Source organism: Cucurbita pepo, chromosome LG16, assembly GCF_002806865.2.
Source record: "Cucurbita pepo subsp. pepo cultivar mu-cu-16 chromosome LG16, ASM280686v2, whole genome shotgun sequence".
Taxonomy (NCBI): Eukaryota; Viridiplantae; Streptophyta; class Magnoliopsida; order Cucurbitales; family Cucurbitaceae; genus Cucurbita; species Cucurbita pepo.
In genome coordinates, this window is record NC_036653.1 from 508,077 (window position 1) to 521,702 (window position 13,626).

At 38.2% G+C, this 13,626-nt stretch overlaps 2 protein-coding genes across 2 annotated transcripts; one reads left to right on the top strand and one right to left on the bottom strand.

The window, feature by feature from the left end:
- Nucleotides 1-1,647: 1,647 nt before the first annotated feature.
- LOC111777828 (UPF0496 protein At2g18630-like) lies at nt 1,648-3,611 on the bottom strand. Its single transcript, XM_023657549.1, has one exon. The coding sequence runs from the start codon at nt 3,048-3,050 to the stop codon at nt 1,911-1,913; it is 1,140 nt and encodes a 379-aa protein (XP_023513317.1). The 5' UTR covers nt 3,051-3,611; the 3' UTR covers nt 1,648-1,910.
- A 7,019-nt stretch (nt 3,612-10,630) lies between these two features.
- LOC111777706 (GDSL esterase/lipase 3-like) lies at nt 10,631-12,649 on the top strand. Its single transcript, XM_023657428.1, has 5 exons — nt 10,631-10,811; nt 11,075-11,214; nt 11,296-11,529; nt 11,595-11,841; nt 12,223-12,649. The coding sequence occupies exons 1-5, from the start codon at nt 10,631-10,633 to the stop codon at nt 12,477-12,479; spliced, it is 1,059 nt and encodes a 352-aa protein (XP_023513196.1). The 3' UTR covers nt 12,480-12,649.
- The last annotated feature ends 977 nt before the right edge of the window (nt 12,650-13,626 follow it).

Sequence of the window (13,626 nt, forward strand, 5' to 3'; positions counted from 1 at the left end):
GAAATGCTAATCCAACCCAACCCAACCCTTATAGTTCGGGTTGGGTTGGTCCGGGTTGTCGGGTTGAATAGTAAGGGTTGGGTTGGTCCGGGTTGTCGGGTTGCCGGGTTGAATGTACACCCCTATCACTAACGCAATAGTGTGAAGCCCAATAATGATAAGAGTCTATTGTCCATGTATTTTATGAAAATGATTTAGGCATTTTAGGGATAAAGATACTTGATATTTATTTAGATATTTTATGAATAAGTGATTAGATATTTTAGAAATAAATTACCGTTTAACCAATGTTTTCATCCCAAGAAATTGTAAGAAGTCTCAAGCACAATATGGTGTAATAGTTTTTATAGTGTCTTGTAATCTCTTCTTAATTCGTGTTAATAAAGAGTTGAGTGTTTCCCACAAAGAGTTGTGTTCAACGATATGGTATCAGAGCCAAGTTGGTGTAGGTTGTTTGATCTCTTGAAATTCTTACTATAGTTTATGATTGCAGCTCTCTCTGGTCTTCCACATCAGAAACAATTTATTGAGATTATTAGTGAGCTAGTTTCTTTGTGTCGTGAGTAGTATGTGACTCTCCAAATTTTGTGTAAAAAAAGTTCCAAATTTTGTGTAAAAAAAGTTTGTTTGTTATTACTGAGGTATTGCCAACACGATGGGTGATTTCCAAGTCGTTGGAGAAATTAAGAAACTCAACAACAATAACTAAAACACGTGAGCAACATGCATGATCTCGTATTTACAAGGACAGAACATTTAGAAGGTCGTTGGCAGGAGTGGAGCTACTCTGCTAGAGAAGGATTCTAAAGTTGCCTTGTGCAAATGGAGAAATCAAAGCATCCACCGCAATGTTAACCTTGAATATCACAATCGAAGAAAAGATGTTAGAGCACATTTTTGGGATAACAAGACACCAAAAGAAGCATGAGACACATTTGTGGTGTTGTTCTCAAAAAGAACGATATGAGACTGCAACTTCTAGAAAACGCGCTGTTATCAATTTTACAACAGACAAGACGATTGCTCAATACTTCCAAAGGGTTAAGTCGATATGTCAAAAGATTACTAAACTAGACCCAAAATTCGTTACTGGAGAAGCTTGAATGAAGAGAATCATTATCCACGGATTGCGACCAGAATACAGAAGTTTCATCCCTAGTAGAGTTTGAAAATTTTGTTAGCTAGCTAAGAAACCATGACTAAGCAAATGGGAGACATCACAATAAAAGGTGAAAAAGAGTAAGAAACACTATGCACAAGTGAAAGTCGAAGCAACAATAAGTTGTCTACGAAACGTGAATACAAAAATGGACAAAGAAAGAAGTCACTAATGAACTACAAAACCTTGAAAGAAATTTGAAGATATTTGCTAGAAGAAGAGCCACATATCTAAAGATTATTGGTCAAAGAAAAAAACCCGTTGAAAGCAATGTGGCAACTCCAAAAAGGAGATGGAGGATGAATGAGACGCAAATGCACTATATGCCATAGAAGAAGACGAGCTAACACTCATTGTAGTGATGGAAGAGCATATCGATTACAAGAATGACTAGATCATTGATACCGAATGCTCAAACCACATAACTGACGATCAAAGTAGTACAATGGAAGTAGGGTGGCCCTCGGAGAAGAAAGTATTACCCAGACTTGGACAACATTTAAGACATTCTTCCACAGAAGACGGGTAGCAAACTATACACATTTTCTTAAGGGTCGTTACATTTCTCAAGCCGATTTAATCCCATCCGAGCTAATTTTAAAAGAACCTATCAACCAAGTACATTAACCCACATCCATATAAAGAACAAAGAAGTAACTAAATCTTGGTGTTCATCATAGATTATCATAAATAGATATAGACAATAAGAGTTATAGAGAATAAGAGTTTCTCATATCTCTATTTTCCAAAGCTAATCAGCTGTTGGATGTCTTGCCATTTTCTGAAGGATTACTGTCCTTGCCTTGGTTACATCTGAGCTGCATTTGGTAGCATGAACACTCAGCTTCTCAATGGTCTCATCAAAACCATCAAGGTTTTTCTTGATCTCGTCTATTACGAGCTGCATAGCACCGAGTTCCCGAATGCCAACATCGGCATTCTGCAACAACGAATCTAACTTATCCGATAATCTCCGCACGAGCACACCAATGTTCTGAAGGTCCTTCAGAATTATGTAAGTGTGACCTTCCATAGAGCTCATAAATTGCTTATCAGCTTTGATGCTGTTCAAGTAACGATTCCATAACGTGTTACACCATTTCCCGACTGGCCCCATCGGAACAGCCAATGCAGCAGCCAATGCAATCACCACAGGAGGTGCAGACATTGCAGCTGCTACAACGGAGAAGATCAGAACGGATGCAAACGCAGTAATGAAAATGACATTCGACACTCTCTTCCATGTCTTCATGGAGCTAAATTTCTTGTCGAGCTTCGTCTTTTGAGATTGCAGCTCATCGAACGTCGATAAGTGCTGATCATACAACGACTTCAGCAACTTCCCAAACTCCTTACCAAATGGATCCCCTGCCTCTTGGAACTTCTTCAACTGCTCAAATGTCCTAACATATCTCTCACCATCACCTCCATTCTCATAACTCTCAAACTTTCGGACAGCGAGCTTAACAATGAACTGGCTGTCCCGACTCCGTCGTAGACTTTTCTCCAATGCCGCACAGAAATCTAACGTTTTGAGACTGTTATGAAAGAATGTATCCACAAGCCTAAACAACTCTTTGTTGCTCCACACATCCTCTTTACTTTCAAGGATAATCTTGACAGCATCTTCATTCGTTTCCAGAAGAAAGTCAGTGATCTCCATGAGTGCATCGAACGATAACGAACCGACCTCGACTCTGTTCGCAAGCGAATTGAGAGCTCGGCTCGTTCGTTCCTGCACTCGAACATCAAAGGATTGCAAATCTGGATTGTTTTCATACTCAGATTCATAAGAACTAAAAGCAGCTGCAGAATCAACATTGATGGGGAAGGGAGTAGGAGAAATATCTCCACCACCTGATTTGTTCTTGCTAGATTGTCCTCCCAACATTTCCAGACTATAATTTTGACCTCAACAAAATTTCCGAAATAGGAAATTTCTCACTAACACAAGAACAAGCTCGAATCTCAAAAACAGAACAACTAAGCCAGCAAACAAGTTTACAAGATCTAAGAGAGTAAAAAATTCCGAAACGCCATCTCAAATTTTCAGTCAAACAGAGTAAAATACTAAAAAAAAAATCCACAAAATTCAGCGTAAAAGCTCAAGAACAGCCGCCATTAATTCAAAAGGAACGAGATACCTCAGTTCGTAAGAAGAAACGAAAACATCCAAAGAATCGAAGAGGAGAACGATGAAATCCAAAGAAACCCTAGAAAATGAAGGAGGGGATCTCGGCGAGGAAGACGGTGAAAGAAATCGAAGGGAAACTTAATGAAAATGAAGCGAATGGTCAACATTCATATATGAACAGCAATCATTTCGTTGCTCTTCCAATCACGCGCCGTTGAATTTTCGATCTGTTTTATCTTTTTGGGTGCGGCTTCGTGGGAATATCGAGACTTGAAATTCCCGACGACTTCCTTCTCAAGTCGTCACTTTTTCATGATCATGAACTAAGATTTAAAGATTAAACACTAAATCGCTATTTAATCAAATATATACTCTGAATTTATCTAAATATATTGGTTCAGTTTCATTAGATTAGATCTTAATAAATGTTGCAAATTTTAATCTTTTCATGACATCAATCATGAAATTTAATGAGTTTATGAAATTTTAAGTATAATTTTGATTCAAAGTTGAACCACAATTGAATTTTTTTGGGATTTTGTTGAAAGATTCAATTGATTTCGTACATTTCTATTAACCTAAAGTGGCTACCGCATCTCAACATGAGCTATCATGTGAAATCTAACTCTTAAAACATCATCGTAATCTCATAATTTCATCTTAAGACGTATCATCATCATTAAAAATATTGTCATGGTCTTACGTGTTCAAAAACATAATTCCGAAACAAAATTAAAAATGATAGTAATAAATAGTTCAAAAACATGAAATGCATAACAACTTATTTTAACCTAAGTCTGGAAATTTAAATATGCTACTAGCCTATGCACGTGTCATGGTCTCTGGTTGTGATGTCGTCGTCAACTGTACAGGGGTGCTTTGCCTTTACCTGAAAATGACGTAGCATATGGTCTGAGCATTTCGAAGAATAATCAGTAAGTTACTCCACTATAGGGGTCGTAAAAATGCAAATACATGCAAGTCATGCTTTAGGGATCTAGCGTTAAAACATCTTAGGGGTTGTAACGACCCAGATCCACCGCTAACACCGCTAGCAGATATTGTTCTCTTTGGGCTTTTTCTTTCGGGCTTCCCCTCAAGGCTTTAAAACGCATCTGCTAGGGGAAGGTTTCCACACCCTTATAAATGGTGGTTTGTTCTCCTCCCCAATCAATGTGGAATATCACAATCCACCCCCCTTTGGGGCCAGCGTCCTCGCTGGCACTCTTTCCTTCCTCCAATCGATGTGGGACCGCCCCCAAAAAATCCACCCCCTTTGAGGCCCAGCGTCCTTACTAGCACACCGACTTGTGTCTACCCCCCTTCGGAGAACAGCGAAAAGGCTGGCACATTGTCCGGTGTTCTGGCTCTGATACCATTTGTAACGACCTAGATCCACCGCTAGCAGATATTGTCCTCTTTGGGCTTTCCCTTTCGGGCTTCCCCTCAAGGCTTTAAAACGCGTCTGCTAGGGGAAGATTTCCACACGCTTATAAACGGTGGTTTGTTCTCCTCCCCAACCAATGTGGGACATCACAAAAGTGGTCTCTAGTCTAAACTAAATTGGATGTGCAGTACTTCCCTACACACGACCCACATGTACGAGCGTGAATCTCTAGGCGGTCGCACCCACCTAGACCCATCATAGTCAAGCTAGTTGTCTGTAACAACGTTTGGAGGTCAACAAACCCTTGGGTGTCATGCGCGGCATGATCACCATCATCATCGTAGCGTACATGTCCATAATCATCATTGTAAAAAGGGAAGTATCCGGAGGTAACACATAAATGCATGAGGTCCCCATGATTTCTCGTCTTTAAAACATTTTTATGACACAACCCTAATTTCATCCTTATATTACTATAAGTAATATATGTGCATTAATCTTCATATTATCATCGTCATTAACATTAACTAGGGTTGTATCCTAGGAAGATTATTCTCGTGATGCATTATGACATTCAATCATATTTTTCATCTTAACATGAAAATAACGCCATATTAAGGAAATAACATCATCTTACGTCATCATGTTAACATACATTGCCATCATCATTTGTCGTCATAAACACATCATAATCATTGTAAAACATCATAAGACGTCATCATATAACTCATATACGTCATCATACATCATATATCATAAATCATCATCAAGGCATCATAAACATAAAGCATAAAAGACACGTGTATGAGTCACTAGGCACGTATCGTCATACATTAAACAATGGTTTAGCTTATCCTATAGTAAAGTCACTTACTTGTTTGACCTTAGTCGACGTTTCCCTTAATTCGAGTTTGCTAAGCTTCCGTTCCTCTAAACTGCTCCATTTTCGCTGAGGTCGTTTCCTATTAGGTCGTTCATTGCCTTTCGTTAGTATTTCACAATTCTAATATAAATTCAACTTGAATTTGTGAAATAGAGCATCGTACCGACGTTAATTACCTTAATTAGGGTTAAAATCAGCTTTGAGAGGGTTGAAATAGTTGAAAAAGATGTTTTTGTCCTTTACCGAGTCGAGGAGTCGATTTCTGAGTCGCGAAGTCGAGTCGTTTAAGCCGTTGAAGCCAAGGGAGTGTCTGGTTGCAGGCGTGCCATGTGTCATTGTGGGAGAGGGATGCATCGCAATTTCCTTCTCGAGTCGAGGCATGGGTTCGGGTTGCTAATTTGGGCGCATGGGTGCTGGGTTGCTGCAGGCATGGTCGACGCAGTTAGTGGGCCTCGGGCTAAGTTGCTGCAGGTGGACCGATGTAGGGTCTACGGCGCTGCAGTGGGTTGGATCGAGCTATTCGAGTCGGTGCAGGTTAGATCTAAATCCGACAGATCCTTTCTTCTTCGCATGATTTCTGCGATATTCCAACACCTTTTCTCTCTCCTTTATACGTCGTCTCTGACGCCTTTTCTCGTCCTTTTTCCTCCTCTACCTCTCAGTTGGCTTCTTTGTTAGATAAAACCTTTGTTATTTCCTTATTTAGATTCATACGTTTACATTAATTCTCCAAGATTCATACGTTTACATTAATTCTCCATTTGACCATTTTGACAAACACGTCGAATGGATTAGCGAATTCTTAGACGTAACACACGTCGAATGGATTAGCGAATTCTTAGACGTAACACACGTCGAATGGATTAGCGAATTCTTACACGTAACACGTCGAATGTATTAGTGAATTCTTAGACGTGAATTTTAGAGTAAGTGGCACAGATTCAGTTGGCCACATAGGAAATCTAGTTATATTTAAATAGGAAATGGATATGGCCACCCCACCCATTTGTAGGATAAGTTATATTTAAATAGAAAATGTAGTTATATTTAAATAGGAAATCTGTTCAGACCATTTTTAGGATATGGCCACCCTCCACCATCTTTAGGATAAGTTATATTTAAATAGGCTGTTTAGAAGATTTCACAATCTTATTTTAAAGGGCAGTCAAACTTTCCGTCCTTCTCTCTGTTATTTTACTCCTTTTAAAGGGCAGTCAAACTTTCCGTCCTTCTCTCTGTTATTTTACTCCTTTTATTTTATTTTTTCTTCCAACAACATCATTAAAGTGTATAAGGCTTACCTCTCATGTATGTGCAATCATCGTCGCTTCTTTTCGCATAGTGGATGGGTCATTTCAACATTAGGTTTGTGAGATCGACCTTGCCAGAAAACTTCTGACCTCCTTTCTCTCTTGCAAGTACTCTAGGAGCGTGGTTGAGAGTCGTGAGGGTGCTTGGCTTTCCGTGGGGGTTGCGGGGTCGTGAGTTCAAGTGAAGTGCGAGTTTTAATCTCGAGCAAATATATATTAAAATTATATATTTTTTTTTGTTGTTAAATCTCGACTTTTGTATCTTTCCAATGTCATTATGATTCAAACTTTGTTGTTCCTAAAAATAATTCAAATTTATATGAAATCATATTTAAGTACATAAAACACTACAAGATTTTAGGATTGTTCGAATGTCAAGAAAAACGTGGTAAAAAATGTGTCGTGGATGAAAAATGTGTGGAAAAAAGTGTCGAGAGAAGGCCCCAAATATATACCAACGCATTAAGTCTCAATATAAGCGTCGAACACAAATAAATATGCCCACTCAATTGGTCTTTTAAAACCACCTCGAATAAATTGTGATAAAAGTTCAGAATCAAATAGATTATAAAGTAAATGGAAGGACCAATAAATGGATACACGATATTAGTTTATGATCAAGGGTCAAATATGATACTTATTGTAAACGGTAATGGAAGGCTAATTATCCTCAATAATGCAAGATATTAGCCTAAAATCAATGGTCAAATATAATACATATGGTAAATCGTAATGGAAGGCTAAATATCCTCAACACTGTCCCCTCCCGCAGGTTGAGTGTCAAGCTTGAACGAACTTGAAGCTTGGATTTAAAAATTTCAAAGAGTGGTTGAGAAAGACTTTTGGTGAAGATGTCAGCAATTTGGAAATGAGAAGGTACATACTGTGTGTGAAGTTTGCTAGCGACAACAAGTTTCAAGTAAGGTTTGATGTGCGGTATTTCCCCATACATGATCCACGTATGCACACATGGACCCATCAAGCGGGCTCGTATACGTACTTCCTGGGCCTAACTTGGTTGAGCACAATGCATTACACGTCGCTAAACCCGTGCATGCGTGTGTGAGTGTGTGCGTGTGTAAGTATGATACTTCTTCGCTATATTAGGTTAATATGGACGTGTACCTTCTTTCTTCTTTCTTCTTTCATCCATGACATATTATATATATGCATCATGTATACAAGACATTCATTACATAATATTAACATCATCTATTTATAAGCATTGACCTGCTTTTCTAAAACTTAAATAATAAAACTCAGGAGAGAAAATAACATTTAAGGTTAATCAACAAAACTTCCCCCTAAACTTAAATGCTTATACAATCAGTCATACCAATCATCTTCTTGTATTTGTCGAAAAGTACTTTCGATAACGGTCTTGTAAAAATATCCGCAACTTGATCCAAACTTGCCACATGCAGCAATTCCACACTTCCTTCTTTCACATGATCTCGGATAAAATGAAAACCAACGTCAATGTGTTTGCTTCTTTCATGGTTCACTGAGTTCTTTGCCAACTCAATTAATGATTTGTTGTCAACTTGAATCAAGGTTGCACCTAGTTGCTTTAGCTCCATTTTGCTCGACAAATTTCTAAGCCATATCGCGTGACATACACACCAAGATGCTGCCACATATTCAGCTTCACACGTCAAGAGCGTCATGATCGGTTGTTTTTTTGAAAGCTAAGTAAATGTTGTGTTGTTCATAAAGAATACATAACCCGATGTACTTTTTTGATCGTCAACATTTGTCGCAGTTACAATCATTCGCATAGTGACCAAATTTGTGACATTTGTAGTACTCAGTGTTGGAATAATTTGATCGGTTGCCTCTTCCTCGACCGCGTCCTCTTCCACACCAATTTGCTTAGCTCAACTATCCCTTCTCCTTATAGTATCCTTCATGACTACTGCCTTGACCACCGCGACCATTTCCATGACTTCCACGGCCACGACCTCTACCTTGAAAATTTTGAGAATAGAGTACCTTTTCATCTTTGATTGACGCCTTGGTCAGAAGTGCTTGATCGTGTGTTTTCTCCTCCTTCTTCTTACGTTGCTAGTGTGTCTCGAGAGAATCGGCGAGCTTGTCGACCGTGAACGTCGCTAGGTCCTTTGACTCTTTTGTCACTCATACAACGTTCTCAAAATTGTTGGTTAATAATCTCAAAATCTTCTCCACAACTCGCATCTCGGTTAACATTTCTCTGTTTTGGTTGAGTTGGTTTACCACAGTCTGTACACGCATGATGTAGTCAGATACACTTTCCGACTCCTTCATCTTTACGCTCTCCAACTCGCCACAAAGAGTTTGGAGACGCACTTGCTTGACTCGGTCGGCTCCTTGGAACACTTTTCCTAAAATGTCCCACACTTCTTTTGAAGTAGTTGCACTGGCAATCTTCTCAAAGCCCGACTCGTCAACGACTCGGAACAACATGTATAGTGTCGCCTTATCCTTTGATCGCACCTCTTTCAACGCCTTGTTTTGTGCCGCCGTATAATCCGTGGTATCTTTTGGTTCTTCGAAACCTTCTCACACCACCTCCCATGCATCTTGAGAACCGAGAAGAGCTTTCATTTGAATGCTCCAATTCTCGTAGCTTGTCTTCGTTAGTCGCGGTAGCGGCATTTGACCCATCACATTCGCCACGNATACCAAATTAAAAAAAAAAAAAAAAAAAAAAAACTAATTATACTCATAAAAACGCTACTATTTCTTATAACTCTTGACCTTTCATCTTCGAGACTCTTGCTTTTCATCTTCAAGACTCTTAGCCTTTCACTTTTCCACTAACTTTTGAATTTAAAACTCATTAAAGAAAATAACATTTAAGGTTTATTCAACAGTTGCAACAACGTGGGTCACCTGAAATTCGAGATCCAAATCTGAAACCGACTCGTTAGCTTGTCTTCTTTGTCTGACAGTACTAAAAACAAACCTTCGATTTACCCTTCGTCTCTGGCGACTTCTTCTTTATTCAATTTCACTATGTCGAAGCTTAGAGTAAGAGGAACGGCATCATCGATGCGAGATCTATCGATTTTTCAAACCGTTACAATTTCATACTATCGTAAGGAGCGATTGAGAATAACATCAACCAAAAACATCTCAGAAAAATATGTAACACTAACATTCACCCGGTGTATTAAAACTTGAGAAACATTTTTTTTACAGAGATGAAAAGTAATTTTTAACCCACCTTCAATTACCTTAGTCACTTTGTCTTCTACCAAATTCTTCCTACCTAACCACTTCCGTCCTTTGAAATTTAATCCATTCATTTATAAAGCATATGAGACACTGACAAATTGACAGTTGTCGTGAGAATTTCAATTTTAGGAATTATTTTAGTTTATAATGCGCTTAAATTTATTATTTTAATTTATTTTGTTTATATTCAATATTTATTTAAAATAGAAAAAAAAAATCAATTCAAAAATATTTTTTTTTAATTTAAAAAAAACTTGACTTAAATTTGAAAATAATTGAAATTTTAATTTAATTAAAAAAAAAAACAGCCTTTAGTATTTGTTTTATATATAATCATTATTTGATTTTTTTTTAAATTAATGGAAATAATTCTAACTCCATATTTTCCACGTGGTCCCATAAGTTTGAAACCTTCGATAAAAGCAGACACGTGATATTGTCAGTTCAGTTGTCCACAAAATTTAAATAATTATTATTATAAGAAGAGAGGAAGAGCGGGCAGTGAGCGGGCAGTGGGAGAGAGTTGAAGATTCCAAATATGGGCAGCTTCTTCTTCTTCATCTTGCTCGGAATTGGAGCAGCGGGAAGCGGTTTCCCGGGAATACAACTGCCTGGTATTACGTCGTCGGAAAACCGCTTTGGGTTTTTCATATTCGGAGATTCCTACGTGGATGCCGGAAACAACAACTACATCAACACCACCGGTGACTTTCTGGCCAGTTAAACAACTCTATTTTCGAGTTGGTCAGGTTGACTTTACAAAAAAAATGTTAACTACGGATAAATCGATCTAAATTTTTGGTTTTTCAAAAATTTAACCCAACCCGAATCGAAAAAAACCTAACTCAACTCAATGTTTATAGTTTGGGTTAAATAGTTTAGGTTATCCGAGCTATTGAGTTTTATGAATATCCATAAACATAACGGTATTTCTAATTGGAATTTGATGAACGAGCTTATTTGGGGAGAAATTGTAACGAAGAGAAGAATTTTATTGCAGCTGAGTATGCAAAATTGCCTTTAATTCAACCATATTTGGACCCTAAGAACAATTTGTACTTGAATGGTGTGAACTTTGCATCCGGTGGAGGTGGCGCTTTAGCTGGGAGTCATCAAGGACAGGTTCCAATCAAACCAAACAAACTATGTTCTTTCTTCTTTGAATCAATTGAATGCCAATTCTTACAATTGTTTGGTTTTCAGGCCATAGGGCTTCAAACCCAAATGAAGTTCTTCAAAAGGGTGAAGAACTCACTAACAAAGAGGCTTGGGAATGCAAGAACTCAAAGCTTCTTCTCCAACTCGGTTTTTTTGTTTAATTTCGGAGGAAACGATTACCTAAATCCGTTCGATATAAGCTACGACATATTCAAAACCCTAGACGCTCAAGAACAGTTCGCGGATATGGTGATCGGAAACATAACGATAGCACTTAAGGTAAAACTTTTGAAAATTTAATGACGTAATTGAAACTTGTAATGATTATGGATTTTATGATATAGGAAGTATACAAGTGTGGAGGAAGGAAATTTGGGTTTATGACGGTGCCTCCTATGGGTTATATGCCAAGTTCGAGATTGAAAAAAAGTGCCCAATTTTTCGAAGAGACGTCTTCGTTAGCAAGGGTGCACAACAAGTTGCTTCTCATGGCCATACAAAGACTCGCCACTCAACTCCATGGATTCAAATATGCTTTTGCTGATACCCACACTTTGCTCCTTGAGAAAATTCTAAACCCTACCAAATATGGTAATTAATTTCCCGTTCTTATTTCTTCTAACTAGTTACGAGTATTCAAATGACTCGAAAATCTGACTGATCTGAACTATTTAACCTAAACCATTAAGGTTGGGTTGGGTTAGATTTTTATTTTTATTTTTTCTAGATTGGGTTGAGTTGAATTTTTTGAGAAGAACGAAAATCTGGGTCGGGTTGTAGGTTGACATTTTTTCGTTGGGCCAATTCAATCATCTCGATTAGCCCAAAAATAGGGTTGCAACCATACTCTATCTCACCCTACTTTTGAAATTATTACAAAGATTAAAAATATTTGACGCTTATAAACGATGTCAGTGACTTCAAGTAGGTTCAAAAGATTTTCTCAACCTAACCCGTGTGCGGTTTTGTTAGGTTTCAAGATAGTGGACACAGCATGTTGCGGGAGCGACGAGTTTAGAGGATTTTTTAATTGTGGAAGGAAGAAAGGAGCTTTACCATATACTCTTTGTGAGAATGTCCAAGACTATATGTTCTTTGATTCTTATCATCCAACTGAAAAGACTTTCGAGCAGCTCGCCAAGGAGATGTCGAGTGGAGATGCTGACGTTGTTAAGCCTTATAACTTCAAACAACTCTTTCAATATGATCCATTCTTGGGCTCTCAATGAGAGAGATCATGTTACTTAGGGTGTTCGAGCTCGATGGTTAGAGTTACACATCTGGATTTTGAGATCGAGTAATATGTTTTAGCGTTTTTAATATAGTTGGCTATATAAATTCGGTTTCACTTAATTGATCGTGGTGAAGTCAGTAATGGATCTGGTGGATCATTCGGCGTCACGAATTAGATGATAGACACAACTTCGTATTGAAACTTTGCTTAATAGNATGTTCTTTGATTCTTATCATCCAACTGAAAAGACTTTCGAGCAGCTCGCCAAGGAGATGTCGAGTGGAGATGCTGACGTTGTTAAGCCTTATAACTTCAAACAACTCTTTCAATATGATCCATTCTTGGGCTCTCAATGAGAGAGATCATGTTACTTAGGGTGTTCGAGCTCGATGGTTAGAGTTACACATCTGGATTTTGAGATCGAGTAATATGTTTTAGCGTTTTTAATATAGTTGGCTATATAAATTCGGTTTCACTTAATTGATCGTGGTGAAGTCAGTAATGGATCTGGTGGATCATTCGGCGTCACGAATTAGATGATAGACACAACTTTGTATTGAAACTTTGCTTAATAGTGTCTTGATGTCAAATATATGAAGTCCAATGTTAGCTCGATACTGTTAATCTCGGATTGACATTCCTTAGTGATCTAGACACGAGCATGTTTTTATTTTGTTTGTAGTGTATCGATGTTGTCGAATATTAGGTAACTATCAGCAAATTTGGGCACAAACTTGTTGTGCGATCCTAACAACTGGTATCAGAGCTAGGCGAAATTCACCATGATCTGTGAAGATAGAAAGTTCAAAGATTGGAATTGAGAAGTTCGATGGATCCGATTGAAGATTATCTATACTAGAAAGATCTTCACGAACCTCTGTTGGGGGTGAAGCCGGATACCATGACCACGGAACAGTGGAAGCTCAAGGATCGACAAGCCTTAGGGATGATCCGGTTGACGCTATCCAGAAACGTGGCGTTTAACATCATCAAGGAGAAGACAACGTCAGATCTGATGAAGGCGCTGTCAAATATGTATGAAAAACCGTCGGCTATGAACAAGGTGTATTTGATGCGTAGATTGTTCAATCTACAGATGTCTGAAGGTGGACGTGTTGCGGATCATATAAATGAATTCAATA

What these genes read in the sequence shown, in the direction of transcription:
- LOC111777828 (XM_023657549.1), bottom strand. Translation starts at nt 3,050, where the DNA reads ATGTTGGGAGGACAATCTAGCAAGAACAAATCAGGTGGTGGAGATATT.
- LOC111777706 (XM_023657428.1), top strand. Translation starts at nt 10,631, where the DNA reads ATGGGCAGCTTCTTCTTCTTCATCTTGCTCGGAATTGGAGCAGCGGGA. An exon ending in ACATAACGATAGCACTTAAG is followed by an intron (nt 11,530 to 11,594) that starts GTAAAACTTTTG and finishes TTTATGATATAG; the next exon opens with GAAGTATACAAGTGTGGAGG. An exon ending in TCTAAACCCTACCAAATATG is followed by an intron (nt 11,842 to 12,222) that starts GTAATTAATTTC and finishes CGGTTTTGTTAG; the next exon opens with GTTTCAAGATAGTGGACACA.